Source organism: Fusarium vanettenii (assembly GCF_000151355.1).
Source record: "Fusarium vanettenii 77-13-4 chromosome 8 genomic scaffold NECHAsca_10_chr8_2_0, whole genome shotgun sequence".
Taxonomy (NCBI): domain Eukaryota; kingdom Fungi; phylum Ascomycota; class Sordariomycetes; order Hypocreales; family Nectriaceae; genus Fusarium; species Fusarium vanettenii.
The window spans coordinates 385,440-408,389 of NW_003315874.1; the positions used below are offsets into that span (position 1 = coordinate 385,440).

General features: G+C 52.4%; 3 protein-coding genes across 3 annotated transcripts; 1 reads left to right on the plus strand and 2 right to left on the minus strand.

The window, feature by feature from the left end:
* Positions 1-9,951: 9,951 nt before the first annotated feature.
* Positions 9,952-12,739, plus strand: NECHADRAFT_47100 (uncharacterized protein; the record flags this gene model as incomplete). Its single annotated transcript, XM_003048672.1, has 2 exons — positions 9,952-12,568; positions 12,618-12,739. 2 exons carry the CDS (start codon positions 9,952-9,954, stop codon positions 12,737-12,739), a joined length of 2,739 nt encoding a protein of 912 aa, XP_003048718.1.
* Positions 12,740-12,851: 112 nt separating this feature from the next.
* On the minus strand, positions 12,852-18,424 carry NECHADRAFT_101260 (uncharacterized protein; the record flags this gene model as incomplete). The annotated part of the gene is made up of 4 exons (XM_003048852.1): positions 12,852-13,579; positions 13,626-17,879; positions 17,916-18,287; positions 18,338-18,424. The coding sequence occupies 4 exons, from the start codon at positions 18,422-18,424 to the stop codon at positions 13,220-13,222; spliced, it is 5,073 nt and encodes a 1,690-aa protein (XP_003048898.1). The 3' UTR covers positions 12,852-13,219.
* A 1,437-nt stretch (positions 18,425-19,861) lies between these two features.
* Positions 19,862-22,827, minus strand: NECHADRAFT_47081 (uncharacterized protein; the record flags this gene model as incomplete). The annotated part of the gene is made up of 8 exons (XM_003048853.1): positions 19,862-20,529; positions 20,956-21,016; positions 21,053-21,374; positions 21,464-21,968; positions 22,024-22,294; positions 22,343-22,394; positions 22,449-22,525; positions 22,573-22,827. The coding sequence occupies 8 exons, from the start codon at positions 22,825-22,827 to the stop codon at positions 19,862-19,864; spliced, it is 2,211 nt and encodes a 736-aa protein (XP_003048899.1).
* Positions 22,828-22,950: the final 123 nt, after the last annotated feature.

Here is a 22,950-nt window from a genome sequence, read left to right on the forward strand (position 1 = left end):
CAGATTTGTTGTGCAATCCTTTCAAGATCATCATAGGCTGTGCTTTCATGCAGTGCTCATCGAAAGTCGAACGAGGACCCTAAATGGTCAGCCTTCTCTCCGAAAAGAGCAGGCTAGGCCAAATAGTGCAGCCTGCTTTCCGGAAACAACATTCGAAGAAAGCCGTTCTTTTGGCCCTTCTGTCGTTGGCTGGTAGTAGTAAAGACTGAAGAATGTCTTGGAACGGATCTCGTCAGGCGTAGAGGAAGCAGAGAACATCAAATCGGAATAGGGATGTTTGCCCATCGTGATGCATTCAACACCAACTTCTCCGATGTCTCATGGAGGACGGCAAGGTGGACGGAGAGGCATGAAGTGATAATATCACTCATGGATTCGTCGTAGATCGTCATGCCCCGTGCGATGTTGGAAGGGGCTTGTAACTTCACGGTGAGGGTTGTCCTCAAAGTGGCCGGGTCGACATCATAATCGACATCGCTCAGTCCTCAGCCGACTCGTCATTGAGGGTACGTAGCGGAGCCGCGGATTGTGGTTCCTGCAGTAGAATAATCGTCCAGGTCAAAATTCGAGGTCTTGCTGTTCCACCAGGGCATGCGCAAGAGTACCCCCCATAGATCACAGCAGCGTTAATCACGTATATCTCGCCAAGGCCGCTGATGTGGATATGTGGACGTTGATATCCATGTGATAGATTCGCCATCGAGCCGCACTCCCTCCTTTGGCGACACCAAGAGGTCTCGGGTTAATACCCGGCCGTCTCCGCTCATCAGGAGATCACGTCTTGGATAGAAAGGAGGGTTGGAGAGAAAATCCCGTAGTTGCGCATCGCGTTCTCTGCGCTCTCTGGGGAATGGAGGATAGGCGATAGGTGGACGACCGTCGTCACTGTCAATCTCTTCCAGAAGCGGCACGGTCCCAGTACGGTGGCATCCTTTCCTCGCAGGGGGCAAGCAAACCCAAGTCAAACTGGACAAGAATCTCCGGGTCTAGGGAGAGTGCTGGCCGACGAATGTTGGCGCTTGACGTAGGGTTTGGGCCAAGGATCGTTCAGAGTGACAGGGAAGAGGCAGTCCTGATGCACGTTCGAGGCGATTGCCATGTCTGAACTCGGTGGCAACCTCACGATCGTCGGGACGGGACGGAGGGGCTGTCGAAAAGAGCATCTCGTCAATGCATTGTTCTTCTTTCCCACCAGACGAGTCATGCTGGACGCCAGCTTCCTAGCACATATCGCATCTTGAAGAACCAACGTCTCTGCTGAATGGAGGTTACCGTGTCGTTGCGTCTCCTGCGCAATCACAGATGCTTGTCCGGTGAGGGCGCCTGGCGACGGTATGGACACCCCGCTCGATAAGCACCAGGTATTGTCCATCACTCGTCCCTCGAAAGCACTTGTACATGCCCCTGAGGACAGCGAGGGTTGTGGTATGATGTGCCGATGTGAAAAAGATCTCCCAAGTGAGATACGAGACGCGTTCCTGCTGTCATGCTTATTGTCGAGGGTCTTGTACTGCGAAGACACTCGACCGCGAACACTCGGCAACTATTGGTATCCGGCTAAGATGTGCCTCATCAACGAATTCTACCCTCTCTTCCATTCCCAAAGGTTGGAAATTGATGGGCTCGCTCAGCAAGAGCTAGGAAACACTCCTCCCAAATGGGCTTGCTCCTCTTCATCCACGACGCAGCTAATCGAAGGGAGCGTCTAGACACGCCTAGGGTGGCATGTCTTCACAAGTGACCATAGCTCTTCCCAGAACTTCTGGGAGTCACTGTAGTCAAACTTTTCGGTCATCATGAATGTGGGCGACGTAATCCGCATCCGGCAAGGGTTCGCTCAGTATGCAAACTGTCCAATGCGATGAGAATGGGCATATAAAGACGATTTTAGTGCCACTGGTCAATGTATCGCGCATCAGAGTTGCCCTGGGGTGTTCCGCCGTCATCTCCTCTGTGTCGGCCACATCAAGAAAACCCTGCGCTTCAAGCAGGTGAACAGGCGAGAATAGATTTTTCGCGGCACATAGCCAAAACACGCCGAAACAACCGGTATTTTGGTATGATGGCTTGATACCGCTCGATGCGACCCTTCTTCTGCCCACCTTGGCCCGAAGATGATAGTTCGCGTAGACTGCTTTGAAAGAACCAACGAAAGCACCGTCGGTTACGGTGGCATACGCCTGCTGGCTCAAAATGAGTTTGAGTTGGAGGTAGACCCAGGCCGCCCCTCAGTCTTTCACCGAGAACAAACTTTGGTGTTTTTGAAGCTCTCTCCGACTTCATCTGGGGCCATGTCTTCATCCACCGCTAGGAAGACTGGCCTACTGGATTCTCCTTGGACGGGGTTCAGAGGAGCAAACTCAGACCAACCTAATGCCGTAGGCCATGGCTTAATGCTATGGCAGTGATTTGCCAGAGGTACTTGCAAGTTTCTTTGGCAGGGGAATCGGGCCGGCTGAGTTTCTTGCGTATGTCGGAAGGAATCCAGCCTTTGCCGCCTCATTTCTCGTCCAGTAGTTCGCCCGTGAAAAGGTCACCATCGGTTGCTCTTCCTCCTGCAGAAGAAAATTGCAGCTCTTGGTTAGCATGCCTGACCAGTCTCCGCTCATCAGGAGACAATCTTCAGTGTCCTGGGAGAAGCCCTTGCTGTCGGGCATCTCCCAGTCTGGATCATTGCTGGGACAATGGAAACCCAGCACATTCGAGAAAGATGTCGTTGGTGGCAAGTCTTGGGGGAATGTATCCGCCATGCTTTCGCATCGTCATGTTTCTTTCGAGGACAGAGTCCCCTCACACAACAGATAGTAAATGTTGACAGTAGGCGTAGAAGTCTAATTCGTTGTCGACAAGACGGCCGATTTGCGCGTTTCTTGAGTAACCTGACCGAGCCAAGAATTGAACCATTCTTTCACTGCTATCCTCCCCCATGTTCCTCCACATGTCGTTCGTGTTGGTGAGAATAGATCCCGAGAGTTCATGGTCAGTGTGCCATCGAATGCATCGTCTAATGCGCGCCTGGTACCACGAAGGTTTCTCCATGCCTCAGAAGATGACGACGGAGTGCACCATCTTCGAACACCCAAAGTGAAAGTTGTCGGTCCTCTGCTGTGCAGTCTCCACCTCGTCTGGACACAGCTTGAAGAAGTATTCGTGGGAATAGTAAGTATACCGCAAGTTGAACGAGGCTTTGTATGGTGCTGGACACATCCTCGAGCTGATCTCTGTTGGTGAATCCGCTTTCCCGTTATCCCCGTATGAGGAGTGCGGCTCAACAGAATGCAGCTCGAAGGCGGCTGACGCTAGCTCATGGAGTCGGGCCCCTATGATGCTACCCGAGTACACACATCTCCCCCCTTGGCCTCGGCCTCATCCTCCGTGACGATGGCACGTGTCTGCCGTCAGGGCGGCATGGTACGCATCGTCAGTGCATTCATCTGTCACCATGAGGGTGTAGTGTTAAGCCTTCTGTTACAAGCGGATTGGCTGGTGCATTTGTTCCCGAATGGGCTGTCCGTGGACTTGCCTCGGGCTGACGCTCGAGATTTGATATCCCTTCCATGGCATCGTCTCCTGGCTCAGTCTGGCTGCCAACGCATTTGACCGCCTTGACCTTTTTCCATCGCGTGGGGCCCCAAGTCTTCACTCGCCCCAATGGTTCCGAAGCTATCACCATCGTGAGCTTTAATGACCGCTTGGGCGGCATGGTACGCATCGTCAGTGCCCTCGTCTGTCACCATGAGGGTCTATCGTTGGTGAATCCGCTTTCCCGTATGAATCCTGGCGTCCTCCCAGAAAGTAACAGATCCTCTTTTGAAGTACTCTGTGGGTTTGTCGACAATGGACCCGATGGCTTTGCCGGTGTCGAATCGATTCAGCTTGTGGTTCATGCAGTAATAGACCCAGAACATAGGTCTCTCAACATGCTTGTTCGCATCCGTCGGGCTTGAGATGTATTGGCAGTTGTAGGGGAAAAGGCCGTAAGCTTCTGGCGAAAGAAGCTGGTCTGCAGCCTCACCGACCAGGGGAGCAGTTGGGTGAAGCGAGGTCCCGCTGCCATTGTGTATATAATGCGTGGTCTCCGAAAAGCGATCGCTCGATCGTGATGAATGCAGTGACTGCATCATGATTCTCTGTGGGCAGAGTCTCGGAAACGTTGTTCCTCTGGCATGCTAAGGCTTTGCAAGACCTATGAGATGAAGACATGGCTCGCAGCTACAAACGCCAATGATGATGGGTGAAGACGTCTGGGATGAGGATTGGCGGCCCATGACCAGGGATATGTTGTATTTGAACGCAACGTCGAGGATTTGTCGGATAGCTCAGTTGTCGTTGAGGAAACTGACTTTCGTTGAGCGTGGGTTCACAGGCGACCCTACACAAGCAGTTGGCTGCGCGGTCGACAGCATCCGAAAGAGTCGGGAAAGAGAAACAAAACAGTCTCTATATCAGCGTTGTCTTTTTCGACACTGAGCCTCTGAGCCTTCGCGTCGGGCTTTGCACAGTGCGTGGTCGAGGAGACAGCAAGAGGAGGGTGAAGCGAAGCCGGTGAGGAAAGGGTGCGCCATCGGGGAGTATGGCACCGATGCGTGTGGTTCGGCGAAGTTGGAGAACCTTGAAATTTGGTCGAACGATCCTTGCGTGTAAATTCGAGTTCCATTGAAGCTGGTGGCCGAACAGATGGAATGGTTTGGGGTCGAGGGCCACATACGGTGATGGAGTGACAGAGGCGCAAGAGGAACTCGTGATATCTGAAGAATATGCAAGGTCAGTCAAAATTCACGGTTGCTGAATGGTAGAGTCGACTTACCGAGCTCATCGAGTTCATCTGATACCACCACCGGGCGGTGTTTCCAATAAACCTCTCTGAAAGCTCTCGCAGTTTGAACCATGGGTAGTACGACATTAGCACCACCCCATGGACCATCTGGATACTCTGGCGATGTTGGATACTCCGTGAAGACGTCGGATACCCCGTGAAGAGGCGCACCAGTAATCCTGTCCATCTTTTCCAGCTTCTTGGCTGGGTTTGCACCGGCCCCGACCAAAAGTCTTCCGCTTCGCATTGCGAAGGGCATAAACTTGCCCTTGCAATGCTCCACACTTGCCTTTCACTTCGCTGCTGCGTATGGTAAGGTTTGGCGTTAAACCTTGCCGAGACGTCGCTCATCAGACGTCAACGCACCCTTGAAAAGGGGCCAGAAAGGCACAGCATGGGAAGGCTGAGGGCTTGCAATGTCGTCCTCATGAATGGTGAGGAGGTGACCCAAGGGAGCGATGGCGTCCAAAACACTAAGAAATAGAAACGTCAGTCAAAGTACAGCAGTCTGAGATCATCAAGTTCACTCACTTTCTTCAGAGAAGGCAGTCCGGCGAACCACCATGGAGTATCTCAGGTTCAGGCAACCCAAGTTTGAGAGTCGATGCAGTCCAGAGGACCCATGGCATTCCACCCAATCATACCAAAGTCAATTCCGCTTCCCAGGGCGGAACTGGTAAACCAAAGCTCACAAGCCATATCTTGAGTTGTATGATCCGCTCACTTCATCCAGAGGTGCGCTTCAGCCCGAGTGCAAAGTCGAACCCGTGGGCAGAGTTGGAATTGCACACACGTCTTCTTGTTGTGGAACGGAGTGTTGGCGTTGAAATGGTCAATGTAGGAGGACCCGATCCTGCACTTTGCTGGACATGCAGGCAAAGACCATGACGAGTGTAAAGAGTGATGTCCCAGCTGGTAAGAAGTCGACAGTGTCGTCGCTGTGGATGAGAATGTGGCGGTCGTCGTTGTTGTGCTGGAGAATGCACTGAAAGCCCGTCATGAGGGCGGCCTTGTCGCGTTCATCGGGACTGTATTGGGTATGTGGGCGCCAGGAACCTGGAGAGCGAGAGTCCCATCTTCGTCGGGTGAACCAACGAACGGCAGTCAGACCGCCTGGGCTGTTCGTCGTCCAACCGTAAAAATGCGACGAAACTGGCAAGTCAAAGAAGCATGTCAGTCAAATGAAATAGTCAAGGACCATCAAGTTCACTTACTCGAGTGTGTATCGCAGCGGGTCCCTCCCAGGCAGACACAACCAGCATGAATCGTCCTCTCGCAGCTAGGAACGAGTTCCAACCTGATCCCTGGAGACGAAGGGACTTGAGATCAACGATCGCAAGTGTCAAGGGCAGCCAAGGCACAACTTGAACGACAACGATGGTGGAGGTGTGTAGGCACCAGTCAAAAGATTGTGTGTATATATAGAGTTGTTTGTTGAAAGAATCAGAAGTTTGGGGGGACAGAGGACAGGTATATATAGCCAAACTCGGCCTAAGGAAGTCACTCCTCGACCTGACGAGCTCCATGGTCAATTGATCGATCGATCGATCAGCCGGTGAGCACGTAGAACCAGGTCTGACTCACAAGTTGCAGACTGAAAATCCAACCTCCTTTTCCCGTCGTCGATGCAGGCCGCCTAAAATTTGTGGCCTTGCTCAACTCCTCCTCAGCCTCTGATTGGGGGGCTGACCAAGATATCTTGAAACTCTCCTCCCGTGCCGTCATTAGCTCCCGTGCTTCTCGGCAAGTGTCAACTTGAGTTGATTGGAGATTTGATGTTGTTTGCTTGTTATTGCGTGTTGGTACTTGCTTCACCACAGATATCCCGTCTCCACTTACATGCTCCTATCCGTGCCAGCTGGCTCGTGATGGCCTCACTGCCTTGATTTAACCCGTTTCGAATGCGATATCCCGAAATTTTGTCATGAATTATCCCGCAGTTCCCGACGGGAAAGGAATATTCTGGTCACGCTGGGCCATCATCGTCAAGCAAGGCCTGTTATTTGTCAGTTTGACAACTCACCGCCGGCGCTGCGCATACCATCCGTCATCATCTCCGTCAAACGAGGCAGTAATTTTGGAAGAGATGGGACATTAATCTATTTGGTGTCTCATAGCTTGCTCACCGCTAGTTAGAATAGGTCAGGTTGCGTCAGAATCTTCTAGTTGAAGCAAACGAATGCTCTTGGTTTGATGGATGTTGCCAAGAAAATGTTATCACACGACCACCTCCTCACGGGAAGGACTGCATGCCCAAGTATCAGAGCGTTTCAAGAGAAGGGCGAATACATACGGAGGTTGGGAGAGACGTCTATTTTGGGAATGCTGAAGCGAAACTTGATGCCCAACATAATTGCCGATCGATGATTCGCTCTGTATGCATAGCCTTGATGTTGATGTGGAATAAGTTGGTTCTATCCTTGTGCAGGGTTGTGCTCATGAATGCTGCGCTCAGGGGTCTCTTGCCTGTGAGAGAAAGGAAGTGCTCTAGCCAACGGCCAGAGATGGTCTTCATGTTGCAGGGTAGACTCCCATCTCTCTGTAGCCCCATTGCCTAGCTTCGGTGGCAGGTCATACACTCGCAGCTCTCTCTTGGGTTGTTGTCTCTGACTGCCTTCTGTCGTAACTCGCATGGCTATGTAAACTAGAAGAGTTGGGGTTGAGCATGGATCTGCTTGGTATCTACACTCGCTTGATTTGTCGTGTGGTGTTTGTCCCGCCCTTGGTCTCTTTTCAACAACATAATAGGAAACATGATGATAGTAGAAACACTCCAAAGGTTCTAGATGCCAAATCAATCAATAGCAGCATTTCTTGTCACTATAAAACCTCACTAACGTTCGCATATAATACCTGTTCCTCCTTCTTGAAATCGCAACAACCCAATCGACTACAGAGCTGTATACTCCCTTACTATATACTTGCCTTGGTTTCGCTCGTCGCTCAAATGCGAGACCTGGAGACCCATGGAACCAGACACCAGACATTCCAACAGGTTTCTTTCTTTCAGGACAAGCCTCTTTCAATCCGTCAACCGTTCTCTCCGTGGTTCATCAGAGCCTTGACAAACCTCTACCACATCTGTCATTATATATGCGATGAGCAGCCCGAGGTCCTCCTATATAACAGCGCAGATGGACCTGGACAGGCGCTAAGCTACCACGAGAAAGTATGGGTTAACCCATGATTCCTATTTGCGCTGAAGAATCTACTTTGCCTGCAAACGCCAAGGGGCAAAGCATTTGCTGGGTCTCCCTATGGCAACTACTGGCAAAGAGAAGCTACCGGTGCTGGGACGGCTAAAGTTAAGAGGGGAAACCAGCAAAACGAGCAAAACGAGCGCTTCCCAATCAGATGACGGGGCTACGACGATGAGGAGTATGGGTGTGGTTAATATATACGAGGATCCTAAGAAAGGAGGGAACCCAGCATTGCACCCAACACCAGCGTCCCATACCCGCTTTCATGGGCAGAGCCTTACTACCTACACTCCGACCGATGGTGGATCCCGACACAACAGGTAGATCTTTGGAGAGATCTCTTTGTCCTTTCGAATGACTTGAACGGAGCCATCAAGCCAGCGGATAAGATACACGGAGTTCGGTACGTCGCCATCGCATGGGAGGGGTTTTGGGTTGTGCTCCACTGCTACGTGCAAGATATTCACAGAGCTCTTGCTTTAAAAGACTGTCGAATATAGGACCAATCAACAGCACATTACGGCCCAAATATCTTCTCTAGGGAGGAGGAAGATTTCGCCAGCCAGACCTATGGTTCACTAGACGATACGTTACTGGAGCGCTCCGAAGAATTTGCCCGGTCCCCAAACAACACCCCTGGGCAGCAACCGACAAACACGATGTCTAGAGTGAACTGGCTGGGGCGATCGACTCTCAGTTTTGAGCATCTAGGCAGCTTCGGGGTGTCGAGTCGAGCAGCCAACACCCCCTGAGAATGCCATATATATATCGTTAACACTATCCCACTTCTGAGATCGCACACTGCCAGCGGTAGATCATCGTGGCAGAAGAGAAACATATCGGAGATCAATGGTGTCGACAACGAACACATCACTGAAGTATCGAGGTCCAGGTTCTTCGTAGGATAATTATCCCAAAGGCCATCCCCAGCGGTCAAGTACCGGGGCGCCGTGGTGGTGGGCAGGCCTGTTCTACTTCGGTCATATTCGTTGGGCTTGTCTTCGTCGACTTGCTTCACTGACATGTCGTTCGCGAACATCAGTCTTCTTCTGTTTCTGTTTCGACTCTTTTTTATTCATCTTCCGCTAGTATTGGACAGCTATATATACCCGTATTCGAGTCACTGTACATGGTCTAAAGGGAGTTGGTTTGGCTCAACGATGTTGGCGGTTATCAACGTCACCGTGAGAGTCAAGCAGCTGAACAGGGGGACACGGTGACAAACCTACAATTCTAGGCTGGTTTGCTCGCGAGGAAGAGATTTGCCACTACATCACCATTAAGTCTCTTCTTTTCCTTTTCGCATACATCCATTTACACATACCCTCAGAGAGGACGCCAGGGAGAGACTGGCCGGGGCGGGGCCGGGTCGGAGCCGAAGGCCGGGTTACAGAGCGGGTCTAACCCGGGGAAGCTATGGGGCTACGGATATGATAAATGCCCAGATAGCATCTAGAACGAGCCACGCTACAGAGTGAGCTAGCTAGAGCAAGAAGGCGTCAATTAATAAAAACAAGGGCGTAATTAATCTCCCCTAGAACCTGCAAGCCAAGAATCGGTCTCTGTTCAAATCAGTCATTTCAATAAGCGCCGCCGCGACGTGGGTGCGTAGGTGGCTTATGTCATCACGAGCTTTCCCCAAAGAGAGCAACCAAGCACGAGCTCCGTGTATTGATTGACGACCCCCTCGCATCAGCTATTGACTCCCCGATAGAGTTCCAAATCAACGCCTCATTTTCTTGTCCTTCTTTTACTCTGACAGACAGGCTGCTCGAACCGTTTTGTCTGTAGCCAATCGTTCTTTTTTCCTACCAACGTTCCTTCCTCGGCAATATGCTCCAGCACCCACGCCCGTAGCTACGCAATACTCGATTCCGATCCCTCCACGGCCGCGTGTCACACATCACGTTGATCAACAAAACAACCCTTTGAACAATGTCGTCGGCATTATCCCCCGAGGGCGACCGTCGCTACTCGGACGATTCGCTTTCTTCGGTTTCTACTACGAGTCTCGTATTTGAAAGAATACAGGAAAAGACAGAGATGGACGCCGACAACGACAAGGAGAAGGACCCTCGCGCCCTTGACGATGAAGATCCTCTCAGAGATGAGGACGACCTTGAGACGGGTCCGTTCCTCGGTCCTGGAGCTTCGCTTCATCGTGAGCCTATGGACAGAGGATTGCGCCGGATTCTGATCATCGTCGCCGTCGTCTTTATCGGTGGATGGCTCGCCGGTCTCGGTATCTTTATCGCATCAGGTTCATACCATCACGAGAGTGACACCGAGCACGATCCCGATGCCAATTCGCGCGGCTCGGGCAAGTCCCTTTCCATGGACCAGCTTTTCGACGGTACCTGGTCGCCCAAGTACCACAGCATTAGCTGGATCGCCGGTCCCAAGGGAGAGGATGGCCTACTTCTCGAGGTCGGGGCTAGTAACAAGCCCTATATCGTCGTTGAGGATATTCGCAGCGACAAGAATGTCGCGACGCGCGATGACGCAGAGCCCAAGGCTTCCAACTCGCGCACTCTCATGGAGCATCCTTATTTTGAATACGACGGCAAGCAGTACTCCCCTTCGTGGTCTGAACCCAGCCCAGACTTGACAAAGGTTCTCCTCGGTGTCGACCGGAAGAAGAACTGGCGACACTCTTTCAGCGCCATCTATTTTGTCCTCGACGTTAAGACCCAGGAAGCTGAGCCTCTCGTCCCGGACCAAGTCGATGCTAGAATCCAGCTTGCTTCATGGAGCCCCAAGAGTGATGCCGTCTCCTTCACCAGGGAGAACAACCTCTACATCCGCCGTCTGACAGGCGACAAGGACGTTACCCAGATCACCAAGGACGGCGGCCCTGAGTACTTTTACGGTATTCCTGACTGGGTGTATGAGGAAGAAGTGTTCAGCGGACGCAGCGCTACCTGGTGGTCCGACGACGGCAAGTACCTGGCCTTCCTCCGCACCAACGAGACAGGCGTCCCCGAGTATCCCGTTCAGTTCTTCATTGAGCGTCCCAGTGGCACAACCCCTGAGGATGGCGAGGAGGCGTATCCTGAGGTGGAGCAGATCAAGTACCCCAAGGCCGGTGCCCATAACCCAGTCGTGGATCTGCAGTTCTACGATATTGGCAAGAAGGATACTTTCTCTGTCGAGATTGACGGCGCATTTGCTGATGATGACCGCATCATCAATAACCTCCTCTGGGCTGGCGACAAGGCCATCGTCAAGCAGACCAACCGAGTCAGCGATGTTCTCAAGGTTGTCCTCGTAGACGTTCCTTCTCGCAAGGGCAAGACTATCAACACCATCAATATCAATGAGATTGACGGCGGTTGGTTCGAGATTTCACACAAGATGACCTACATCCCTGCTGATCCCAAGAATGGCCGTGAGCACGATGGATACGTCGACTCTGTCATTCATGAGGGATATGATCATCTTGCCTACTTCACGCCGCTTGACAACTCGGAGCCTATCATGCTTACAAAGGGCAACTGGGAGGTTGACGATGCACCCTCGGCTGTTGATCTCGCAAACAACCTTGTCTACTTCATCGCCGCCAAGGAGTCTTCCATTCAGCGCCATGTCTACTCAGTCAAGCTCGATGGCAGCGACCTCCAGGCCTTGACGGACCCCAAGACCGAGGCCTACTATGACGCTTCCTTCTCCAAGGGAGCCGGCTTCGTCTTCCTATCTTACCGCGGCCCCAAGGTTCCTACACAAAAGGTCATCTCCACGCCGGTGAGCGCCTCTTCATACGAGCGCATCATCGAGGACAATGCTGAGCTCGCTGATCGCGCCCGTCGCCATGAGCTTCCCATCCTCAAGTACGGCACTTTGGACCTCGACACTGGTGTCAAGGTCAACTACGTCGAGCGCCGCCCGCCTCACTTCGACGCTAAGAAGCAGTATCCAGTCCTCTTCCACCAGTACTCGGGTCCCGGCTCTCAGTCCGTTACCAAGCGCTTCGCTGTCGACTTCCAGGCTTACGTTGCCGCTGCCCTGGGCTACTTGGTCATCACCGTGGACCCCCGTGGCACCGGCTTCCTCGGCCGTAAGCACCGCGTTACGGTCCGCTCTAAGCTCGGTGTCCACGAGGCTCACGACCACATCGCCGCCGCCGCATCCTTTGCGTCCCGGCCCTACGTCGACGCCGAGCGCCTCGCCATCTGGGGCTGGTCCTACGGTGGCTTCACCACCCTCAAGACTCTCGAGCAGGATGCCGGCCGCACATTCAGCTACGGCATGGCTGTCGCCCCTGTCACTGACTGGCGCTTCTACGACAGCATCTACACGGAGCGATACATGCGCACGCCCCAGGACAATCCCGATGGCTACGACCTATCCAAGGTCGCCAACGCCACCGCTCTCGGGGAGAACAAGCGCTTCCTCCTCATGCATGGAGTTGCAGATGACAATGTCCACTTCCAGAACTCGCTCACCCTGCTTGATGACCTTGACCTTGCGGGCGTTGAGAACTATGATGTTCATGTTTTCCCAGACAGTGATCATAGCATTTATTTCCACAATGGCAACCGCATTGTTTACGACAGTAAGTCCCCGTTCGAAGTCTCCTTCAACAGGCCTCTAACAGCTTCCAGAACTCCGAAACTGGCTCATCAACGCCTTCAACGGCGAGTGGCTCAAGGTCTCGAATCCTCAGCCACAAAAAGACCCAGTCGAGAAGGAGAAGCGTCATATGGTTCCCCAGGCATTGGTTTAGAACTATTCCAGCGTGTGCTCAAGTAAAGAGCTTTGACATTTGAATGATTTGATGGAGCCTCGCTCATATAGCGTAATTGTAATTATTATAGTATCACGGCGTTGTCACGGAATTGGATAAGGTACAGTCAAATAGCAAACTAGGAAAAATCAATGTACTATCATACAACATACAGCAGTCCGGATATGTGTCCCCGACTGCAAGATTTAGTTAATGCCAACAAAACATCCTCAAGTCTACCGCAGATCCTTGAGTCCCATGCGCTCAAATTCTCCTCCTAACGCCTCACTCGCGTCTCGCAGTAGAGGCCAACTATGATTACAGGATCGCGAGTCCGAACTATTATCTGAATCCCCTAGGGTCGCGCAAGCCCTGGTATTGTGATACTTGCGAGGCCTTTCGCTGATGGCCTTGACCACCAAGAGGCGCAAAAACTGGCATGTTGTAGGTGGGAAGCCAAGGCCACACCGGTACCTGCGTCTAGTAGCCGTAGCCGGTGGGCTGCGGTGCGAAGCCGTTGGCTTGACCGTAAGGCGCAGGCGAGGGGCTGGAGCCCATGCCGGTAGGGCCAGCAGTGATCATGAGTCGAGAAGCGCCCAGGATGGGGGTGTTGTCTTCCGTCTTCTCCTGCTCCTTCTCCTTGGTCTTGCGGGCCTCGTTGTCAGCCTTGAGAGTGGCAAGCTCCTTGGTCTGTTGACAGAGAAGGTTGATCATGTAAGGCATGGAGAAGTCCATGAGGCCGTGGCGCCATGAGAGCTCAAGGACGAGGTCAGGTCGGATGAGCTCATTGCAGGCGTAGAGCATGCCAGTGTAGCATTCGCGGTGGCCAATGTCGACAAACTAAGCTTGTTAGTGTGCATCTCAAAAAGTTGAGTGAGAAACTTACGTATTGAACGAGGTCGCTGACAATATCGATCTTGGCGGACAAAGCAGCAGTCTCGATGGCATCCTTGTACAGCTTGTCCTGCTTGGACAGAGCAATCGACTTCTCCCAGCGCTTGTTCTTGCGATAGATGCTGGCAGCAATCTGGCGGAAGAAGATCAGGTCGTGCTTCTCCAGACGGTTGGCCAGCTCAGTGGCATCGTAGTTGTCGTAGTTCTGGACAGAGTCGCGAAGAGTCTTGTAATCCTCCTCCTCGATGAGAAGGTCGTTGACAGCCTCGTTCACCACACGCTTGTTTTGTGTCTGCACGTTGAGTAGGAAAGGCTTAATGAGAGGAAGGTCATCGTTCTTCTGGAAGATCTTGACAACACGGTTGACATCGATGCGAGGAGTGAGGGTGGCCAGGAGATCGGTGAGCAGAGAGGGGTGCTGCTCCACGTAAAACTTGATAGCGCGGTAGTAGATCTCCAGGTTGGCAACCTTGACGACGATCTCCTTGAACTGCTGGTGGTCCCAAGAGTTCTCGGGTCGCTCAATGACAGCAAGAGCGGCGTTGTCAAACTCGTCGTAATGGTAGTAACAGAAGACCAGCTCAGGCCAGAGGTTTGCCTCCTCACAGGCCTTGATCATCTTTGGCATGTTCATACGAGACCAGAAGATCTTGATGTGCTCCATGAGGCGGTCGGGGTGGTACTTGGAGAGAGCAATACCCAGCTCGGTGAACATGCCCATGTGAGCACGCTCAAGGCCAAGGCCCTGCTCGAGAAGGCTAATGAGCTCATCGAAGTAGCCGTTGCGCTCGTACTCCTTAACCAGAGTCTGGAGCTGCTCAGCGTCGACAATCAGGTTGAGACCGCAGATCTGAGCCAATCGGAACTCCTTCTTCTCCACACAAGCCTCGTGCACCTGCTTCCACACCTTGATGTTGTTGGCCTTGCGGGCGCACTCAACAGCAGCCTGGTAGTCGCTGAGATGGACCAGGGTTGTGGCCAGCTTGGCCCAGTTGGAAATGCTAGTGTAGAAGATCTTGGATGCCTCGTAGAGACCCTCCTCATAAGCCTTGTCTCCAGACTCCTCGATGTTCGCGACGTTGGTGCCTCGGAGGAAGTCCTCGAGCTCGCTGAGCTGGTCAAGGCGGGCATAGCAGAAAGCAAGAGCTGTGTCGATGGCAGGCTCACGGAGAGTCTTGCGAGTCATGCGGAGATACTTGACGAGCTCCTCGTTCTTGCCAGCGTGAGTGGCAATCTCAATGACCTCAAGGTAGTTCCTGGGGTCCTCAGCCTTGATGTAAGACTCGATACCGTCGGCGACTCGAAGACCATCAAGCTGGGCCTTGGCAACCTTGCTCCAAACCTCGGGCAGGTCAACCTCCTCACCATAAGCCTGGGCACGGTCAATGCTGACGACGTTGTCAATTAGGACATCGACGGCAGCAGACTTGTTGTCGGCCTTCTTGTAGATCTCAAAAGCCTCCTCGAAGAGACCAACCTCAATGCACGAGGCGGCAATATCGTCGGCATTATAGTTGTCGAGCTTGTGGATGTAGTCCATCACACGAGCCTTATCAGCCTTAGCAGCAGTGAACAGAAGCAGGTTCTGAAGGTTCTCATTGTCACTGAAAGGTGAGGGCTCCAGAACAATCTTCTCGAGAAGCTCAATAAGCTCAAGGGGAAGATCGTTCTCAAGGAAGGCAGACACAGCCACGGACACCTTGGCAGGGTCGTTGGCCTCGGGAACAGCCGTGGCAGTGACCTGGTCGACGACGGAACGGCGGTGGATGTTGTTCTCGCTCAGCACAAAGCCCCAAAGCTGGTTGTCAGAACGCTCAAGCAGGTATCGAGCCTGAGCCCTATACATGGAGTTCTCGTTGGTGATGTTGACGAGCTCCAGATCATTCTGGCCCTTAGAGTAGGCAATGTAGGCCAGGTTGGGGTCTCGCTTCTCGCAGTACTTTCCAACAGTGAGGGTATCGTACTGGTCGTTCTCCTTGAGGAACTTTTCGGGGTTGTTGTTGGAGTCGATGTAGATCTTGGCAAGAGCGTTGAACACGGCCTGCTGCGTGTTGCCAGCCTGGAGGGTAGCCTCAAGGAAGGGCAACAGAAGCTTGAGTCGGTTTCGTGTCTCGACCTCGGAAACCAACTGATCAATGCTGATTGACTGGGCATTAACCGTAGTCAACAGCTGCTTGATAATGTTCTCGTCACAGTCGACATCCAACAAACCGCCAATAACCTCGGGAGTTCGACCAGGGTTGACACGCTGAACATACGACTCAATGGCCTGGAACTGTTGGTTCTGATAGAGGTACAGAATCAGGTCATGGACGAAGTTGAAGCGGTCACAGACAATGATGAGAGGAAGCTGCTCGGGGAGCTTGGCCTCCTTGAGGAAGTTCTTCACCTTCTCAGGGTTGTACACGTTGCTATCGCGACACAACCGCTCGACCTCGTTGAACTGGCCCATCTTAGTGGCAGCCTCGATGTACTTGAAGTGCACATCGGGGTCTTCTGACAGATTCACGACGCTACCAAGGTAGTAGAAGAGACCCTCAGCGGTCTTGTACTTCTCAAAGAGGTCGATCAGACGAACGGCCCCGAGAAGATCGGAATACTTAGTTGCGATGGTCACAACAGACTGCAGGTTCTGGCGGATGTTGCTCTTCATCATGGCGTCCAGGCAGTCCAGAGATTGCTCAACAGAGAGCTTGCCAAAAAAGGTGGTCAGCCATTCTGGGTTAAAGTTGGGAGAACCAGGAATGTTGACAATGACCCGCTTGATAGACTCGGGATCCTCGTAGAGCTCGAGAGCCTTCTGGGGGAGGTTGGCCTGCTCGCAGAGCTGGGCAATGCGGGACTTGTCGAAATGGGTGAACATCTCGTTGCCCAGGATGGCCTCAGCAACCTGAGGAGCATGCATGAGGTTCATCTCCAGAAGGCGAGTCTGGAGGCGAGCATGCTCAGGCTTGTTCTCCTTGAGAGCATCAAGCAGGAAGGCAGTGGCTTGCTGGATCAGACCCTGACCCTGGAAGATGTCACACACACGCTCAAAGTCGACCAAGGGACCTTGCTCGCTGTTGGCCAAAGCGCTGGCGAACTCGGCACCCTTCTCGGGGTTGACGCGGGTGATGTGCTGAAGGAGCTGGATGTAATCAGGCTGGTAGCCAGTCTGAGCCGAGTAAGGGAGAATCTTGTCGAATTGGCCAGTCTCAGCGAAACCAGCAACAACCTTCTGGGGAACATCGGCCTTCAGGTAAATGGTGAGGGCCATGCCAACATCGTAGGGGCGAACCATATCACCGAGCTGCTCAGAGCAGTCCAGCTTGCCCTCCTTCAGCCACTTCTCGAGCAGGTGCTTGCGGTTCTGCTGGAGAACAGGCTGTGCCAGCTCAATAGTCTCATGTCTGTTCAGGGCACCCTTGTCGAGAAGCATTCCAAAGTATTGAAGGGTGTAGGCCATCTGACCAGGCTGAGCAGGCAGACGCTTGAACTTCTCTATCGTCTCGGCGGTTCGCAGGAAGCCTCGGGGCGAGTTGGCAGCAATCTTGGCAGCCTCCAAGTAGTTGCCAGAGTTGAAGAGCTGCTCGAACTGGCGAGCATAGAGGTTATCGGCGCCAGGAAGACCAGCTCTTGAAGCCATCTTGATGGCCATCTCGGTGTTGGCAGGGTTCTGGAGGAGGTAAGGGATGACGTTCGTGTCGTCGATGGTAACGAAGAGGACTTGACCCTTTCGGTTGATACCGACGATGCCCGATGAGTCGTTGTCGGTGCATGTTGTGAAGATGGTCTCGCTCGAGATTCGGTTCATGAAGATGCATGAAGCAGTCTCAAGGTCGTAAAGGTGGATAAAGCCGTACTTGGTGACCATGTAGACGACACCGTACTTCTGGGAAATCTGAAGGGCGACGGGGAAATCGCTGGTGGCTTCCGGGGGGAAGAACATGTCGACAGCCTTCTTCTGGAAGACGGGGTTCGACTCGGCGTGATCGACCTCGACGATGTGCAGCTTGGCGCCAGTTGCTGTTCGAACAGCAAAACTGAAAAGCTTGGTATCTTGAGGAGCACCCTCCAATCGCAGGGTGCCAAAGGCAGCAGCGTGACCCTCGATGGCCTGGCTGATTCCTCGGTCCTTAGAGTAGAGTTGCATGGCACCGACCACGCGGCCTTGCTGGGATGAAATACCAACGACGACCATCCACTTGCCGTCGCTGTTGACTCGGTAGTTGATGATTTGGCAGCCCTGTAATGTCACGGTCAGAACCTGGATAACACGTCAGAGTAGCAGAAGGCAGCTCACGTTGAGGTTGGCATTACGCTCAAAGACCTTGACGGGAGCGTCCTGGCCAGCGTCATAGACGTTCCAGTGATAGACGCTGGACGTTGTGACGAGACCAAGCTCGTTCTCGCTGATCCACTTCCAGAACTGAACATCCTCGTTCATGGTACACGACTTGAGCTTCTTCTTCTGCTCGAGATCAAAGATCTGGAGTGTCCTAGACTGAGCCTTGAGGGCAATGACTTGTCGGTTCCAGTGCATGATGGCACTGTCGGCCTTGATCGGCCGACGAGTAACGTTGTTACCATTCTTGAGCTCGACAATAACAACTTCGGGTTGGGCGGCCTCGCTCTTCTTTTCTCGCACGCAAACGTACGAGTCGGACTCGAGTGTCTAGCTCGTGGTTAGCTCATGGTCGATTAGGCGCCGATGCAGAAACGTACGCAGGAGTTGAAGCCGATGCTCTGGGTGTCCACGCCCACGTTGGCGAGCTGGACAACCTCCTGGAACTTGATGGGAAGGGGCGCCATGATGCCGGTATGGCTTATTATCAGGTAAAAGGGACCGTCGTCAAATCGATACTCCTAAGCTCGACTGGGACAAAGGAAAGTGTCGACGATGAGTTGGAGTCGATCTCGGATCGACTGCCAGCGATTGCGTGGGAGCGTCCTTAAAAGGTCGATGTAGAAGCTTCCATGCGCCGCGTGGCACGGGCGGAGCGGATGGATGCACGAGGCGATCGAGGAAAGCAAAGGGCGCAGGCGCGAAAAGGATCGATAAGAAAAGAAAGAGAGACGACGTGAGATTCGCGATTATCCGTCAGCTGCCGGTGATGATGCAGGCGATGTCGTCGTCGTCGTGGCGGGGAGGAGGAGAGATGGAGATGGAGGGTTTGTTTGGTAGGAAAGGAGAGAAGCAAGCAAGCAAAGCAGGAGGTCCGTCACTTTTTGGGTTACGTTACCTGTTCTTCTCGGCCGGGGGCAGGTTCAAAGGCGACGGACCGTCCAGGGCAGGTGCTGCTAGCCTTGGGTCCTTGGGCTGCAGGCTCACAGTGAAAGGGGACCCACAAGGTACGTACCTCCGCTAGGGCAGTTTGGGTGCTCGTGCCTGGCAACCTGGCCTCCACTGGCCGTCAGCTGCTGACAGCTTATTTCAGGAGATGAGCCAATGATTTCCACGGGAAGCCACAATGTTCCGCTCCGGGCGAGATTGACCTTGGTCTTGAGATGTTGGCGAAAAGGGGGAGGCTTAAAATAGGCAGTGACGTGGGCGACGACAAGAGTTGAGGCCAAGAGAACAGCGAAATGCATGATTATTGAAGCAATTGGACTTGCTTAATCACTATCATTAACCCCGAGAGGTCCATATTCACAGAATCTTTAGAGTACAGAACACATGGTTTACAGTGAATCATTGTGCTGATTAACACGCGACGTCATCCACATGCATAAAGTGCAGCTCCTGAGAAGCTCCAGGCTGCACTTTAAGAAGCTGGAAACTATTGAACAGCCCGTCACCAATCTCCAAGAGGGGAAATCCGTCCATACATGGAGACCAGGAGATTCACCGTTAAGAGCTGGATCCAATTGGTCAGCTGAATTTCTTCGTTCACTGTCGAAGGAGCAAGTAACGCAATCAACATGATTCATCAAAAGTAGATGTTTGTCCAACAAAGCTCCATGTGGCTCATCCATGCTTCATCAACCAGCCACTTTTCCCCATCGAAGAGCTGCACGCGACAACGACGCTCTTTCACAAGCCTCAGTTGACAAAAACAATGAACTGCCGAGTCGTCCTGCTGAAACACAGCTGTCTGTCTCAGCCACATTCGCCTAAAGCCCTCGAAACAACTGCTTGATTTCATAGCAAGGTCTGACAGATACTCAAAGCCGATTCCACATCCAGTCAACACAGCTCTTAAATAAGCGCAATTCATCCAAATTGCAACAGATCGTAAAGGCCCCAACTCATGACAAATGTTCACGGTCGATATGAACCGTAACAGCTGTCTCATCCCCCTCAAAGTCCTCACAAAACGGACACTTGACAGCCTCGACACCACTGGGCGCAGTCCCTAGCCTCTCATCCAAGTCTGGCATGAAATCCGCCAAGCTTCTCGGCGGCGGCTCCGACGCAAACTCGTCATCCCTCCGCACATCGGTATACCGCATCGTGAACCTTGAAGACGGCGTTGCCTTTGCTCCAGTATCTTCTGCTGCGGCTGAATTATTGCCCATCCGCTGCACTCTGCCCACTTGGCCGTCGCGCAGACGTACTTTTATGCCCCGTGGGTGATTGCCTCTCGTGAGGATGTCCTGTACTATGCCTTGTGTCTCTTCGCCTGTCGGTTGGTCCTCTTTCAAAATGATGAATACGGATGCGCCGGGGACAACTTGCTGGACAGTTGGGACTGTGCCGGCTGCTTGCTGTGGTGTTGCTGGCGCCCGAGATGATGACCCTCGCTGATTGTTCTGACCCTGCCTGTTCTGGTTCTGGTTTTGCCGGGGTGGGCGAGGTTGGCGGTTGCGAGGTCTGTTTGGTCGGTTCATGGTAGCAACTTCTAGCGGTGAACGAGAAAAATATCCAAATAGCCGGGTAGATGAGATGGAAGAATATGATGTTTGCGTGATGTTGACTTGGGATGAAGATGTGTGAGTGGTTCGCAAACATGTGCATCAATGAAGCTTTGTTTGAGGGTTACCTACCCTGTACCGACAGAATCTCCTGACGCGCTTTGACATAAACCAGAGTTAAATATCACGAAATGAGGCCACAAAAGAACAAAAGTATGAGGATTAATGTCCCGCATTATTAATTTAAATCCTATGAGATTATCTAAAGTATTTGTAGTTTGTTCTAAAGTTGGGATTGTCAATCCACCTCCAAGTCAACGCCATTTGTTGGTGTTTAAATAGGTATTGCGAGAAGCAGCCTGTGCTCGCGATGAATATCCAAATGATACAAGAAAAATTGCCAAAAATCTAAGCATCTCCCGTCTTGGCAGGAGCCTTCTTTCGAATATCCTTCCATCCAATACCAAACGAACTAAAGAACATGACACAAGACGCTGCCACAGCGAGGTAAAAGGTTGCGTTCACAGCCTTGGAGTAAGACATCAAAGCCTCGGGGAGATCTTTTGTCGACACAACCTGTCGAACACCAGAGGCACCCGCATCAATGATCTTATCCACGTCGAGGTTTGGAAGTCGTGAGACGAGCTCATCGTGGAGCTTGTTGTTGAAGATGACGTTGGCGATAGAGACAAAGATGGCGCCACCGAAAGTTTGCGAAAAGACGAGCACGGCGGTCGCGACTGAGGTCATCTCGGGGCTCGTGTGGGCTTGCACTGCGATGATGGACATCTGCATGCCCAGCCCGCGACCGAAACCAGCCAGGATCTGGTAACCGGCCCAAGTGACGGTTCGAGTATGGGGGCCCATGGTGCTGAACAGTCCATTGGCGACAGCGGAGAGTACTGCACTGACGGTAGCAAAGGGCAGATAGTATCCCACTTTTTGAGCTAATAATGTGTTAGTTACATTATGTTATCGGGAAAGGAGGGAGGCAACTCACCAAGAAAACCACTCGAGATAGCAGCCGCCAGCTGGCTAAGGATACTGGGAAGCATATCGACACCACTCTCGAATGGTGTAGCCTCCTTGATGGATTGGAAGTATATGGGAATGTAGTAAGAAGCCACAAGAATGGTAGAGAAGAGAAACAGCTGTGTCAGACACGCAGTCCAGACCTGCCTTGTTCGAATGACGGGGATAGGGATCATGGCGCCATTGCCAACACGGTACTCCCAATACATGAAGATGGCGAAGAGAGCACCACCACCGCAAAACAGTCCAATTATGGTGGCAGAGTCCCAGGCGTAGTCGATACCTCCCCACTGGAGGGCGAGCAGGAACATGACGGTAAAAGGGGCGAAGAGGACGAAGCCGGTGAGATCGAGCTTGGAGGTGATGATCTGGCGGGCGGTATCGGTGGTTCGGACTCGACGATCGGGGACATGGACGACCAAGATGAGGGCAGTGCAGACGGCGCCGATAGGAAGGTTGATGTAGAAGCCTGGATAACAAGTCAGAATATTTTCTATCCAATACTCTGGACAGGGGACACTTACACCATCGCCAAGTTGCGTACTCAGTAAACGCTCCACCGAGCAAAGGTCCAATAACCAAGCCAAGTTGAGCACCAGCCATGAGTATACCAACCAAAGCAGGGCGTTTGTGCAGAGGGACCGAGAACGCAATCATGGTGAGCGCTCCGTTTTGGATTCCCGAGCTGCCAATGCCGGCAATGGTTCGACCCATGATCAACGTGATGGAGTTTTGAGCGACGCCGCAAATAAGACAGCCTAGCTCGAAGAGAAACAGGAAACCCAGGAAGAGCCACTAAAGACTGTAAGTATCGCACGAGTTGATGGATGGTGGCTTGCTTACTCTTGTCTTGAAGTATGTGTATAGTTTACCAGAAAGGGGTTGTAGAGCAGCACTGTCGCATGTCAGACAAGTTGTATAATCCACAAGAAGAATAAAAAATGCGTACCTTGCAAGATTGTATGAACTACCATACCATCCAATGTCTTGTAGCGAGTGGAAATCAGACGTGATTTGAGGGATTGCCTGGATTCGGGTTAGGTCACGTATACAATGCATCACAACACACTTACAGTGACAATGATAGACATATCCAAGAGCATCAGGAAAGCAGCAAGAGTAATGGAAATCATCAGACTCGCGAGCTTCCATCCACCAACCCACTCCTGTTCTTCATCTTTTGGCGTATCATCTCCAGGTGTCTTGTCAACACCATCTTGCTCCGGCTCATGTAGCGTAGGGGCATCGGATTGACAGTCATTCTTCTCATGACCGGCAATACTGCCACGAGGTTCGTCCTGCAACTTTTCGGTGATTGTCGTGGTCATCTCAACATGCAATGACTTGACTCAAGTATCGAGGTTTAAGTGAAGTGACAAGAGGTGGCGGACCTTGGAGACAAGCCGGGAACCCGACATATTTGAATGGTTCGCCATTTCAGGCAGATAAAT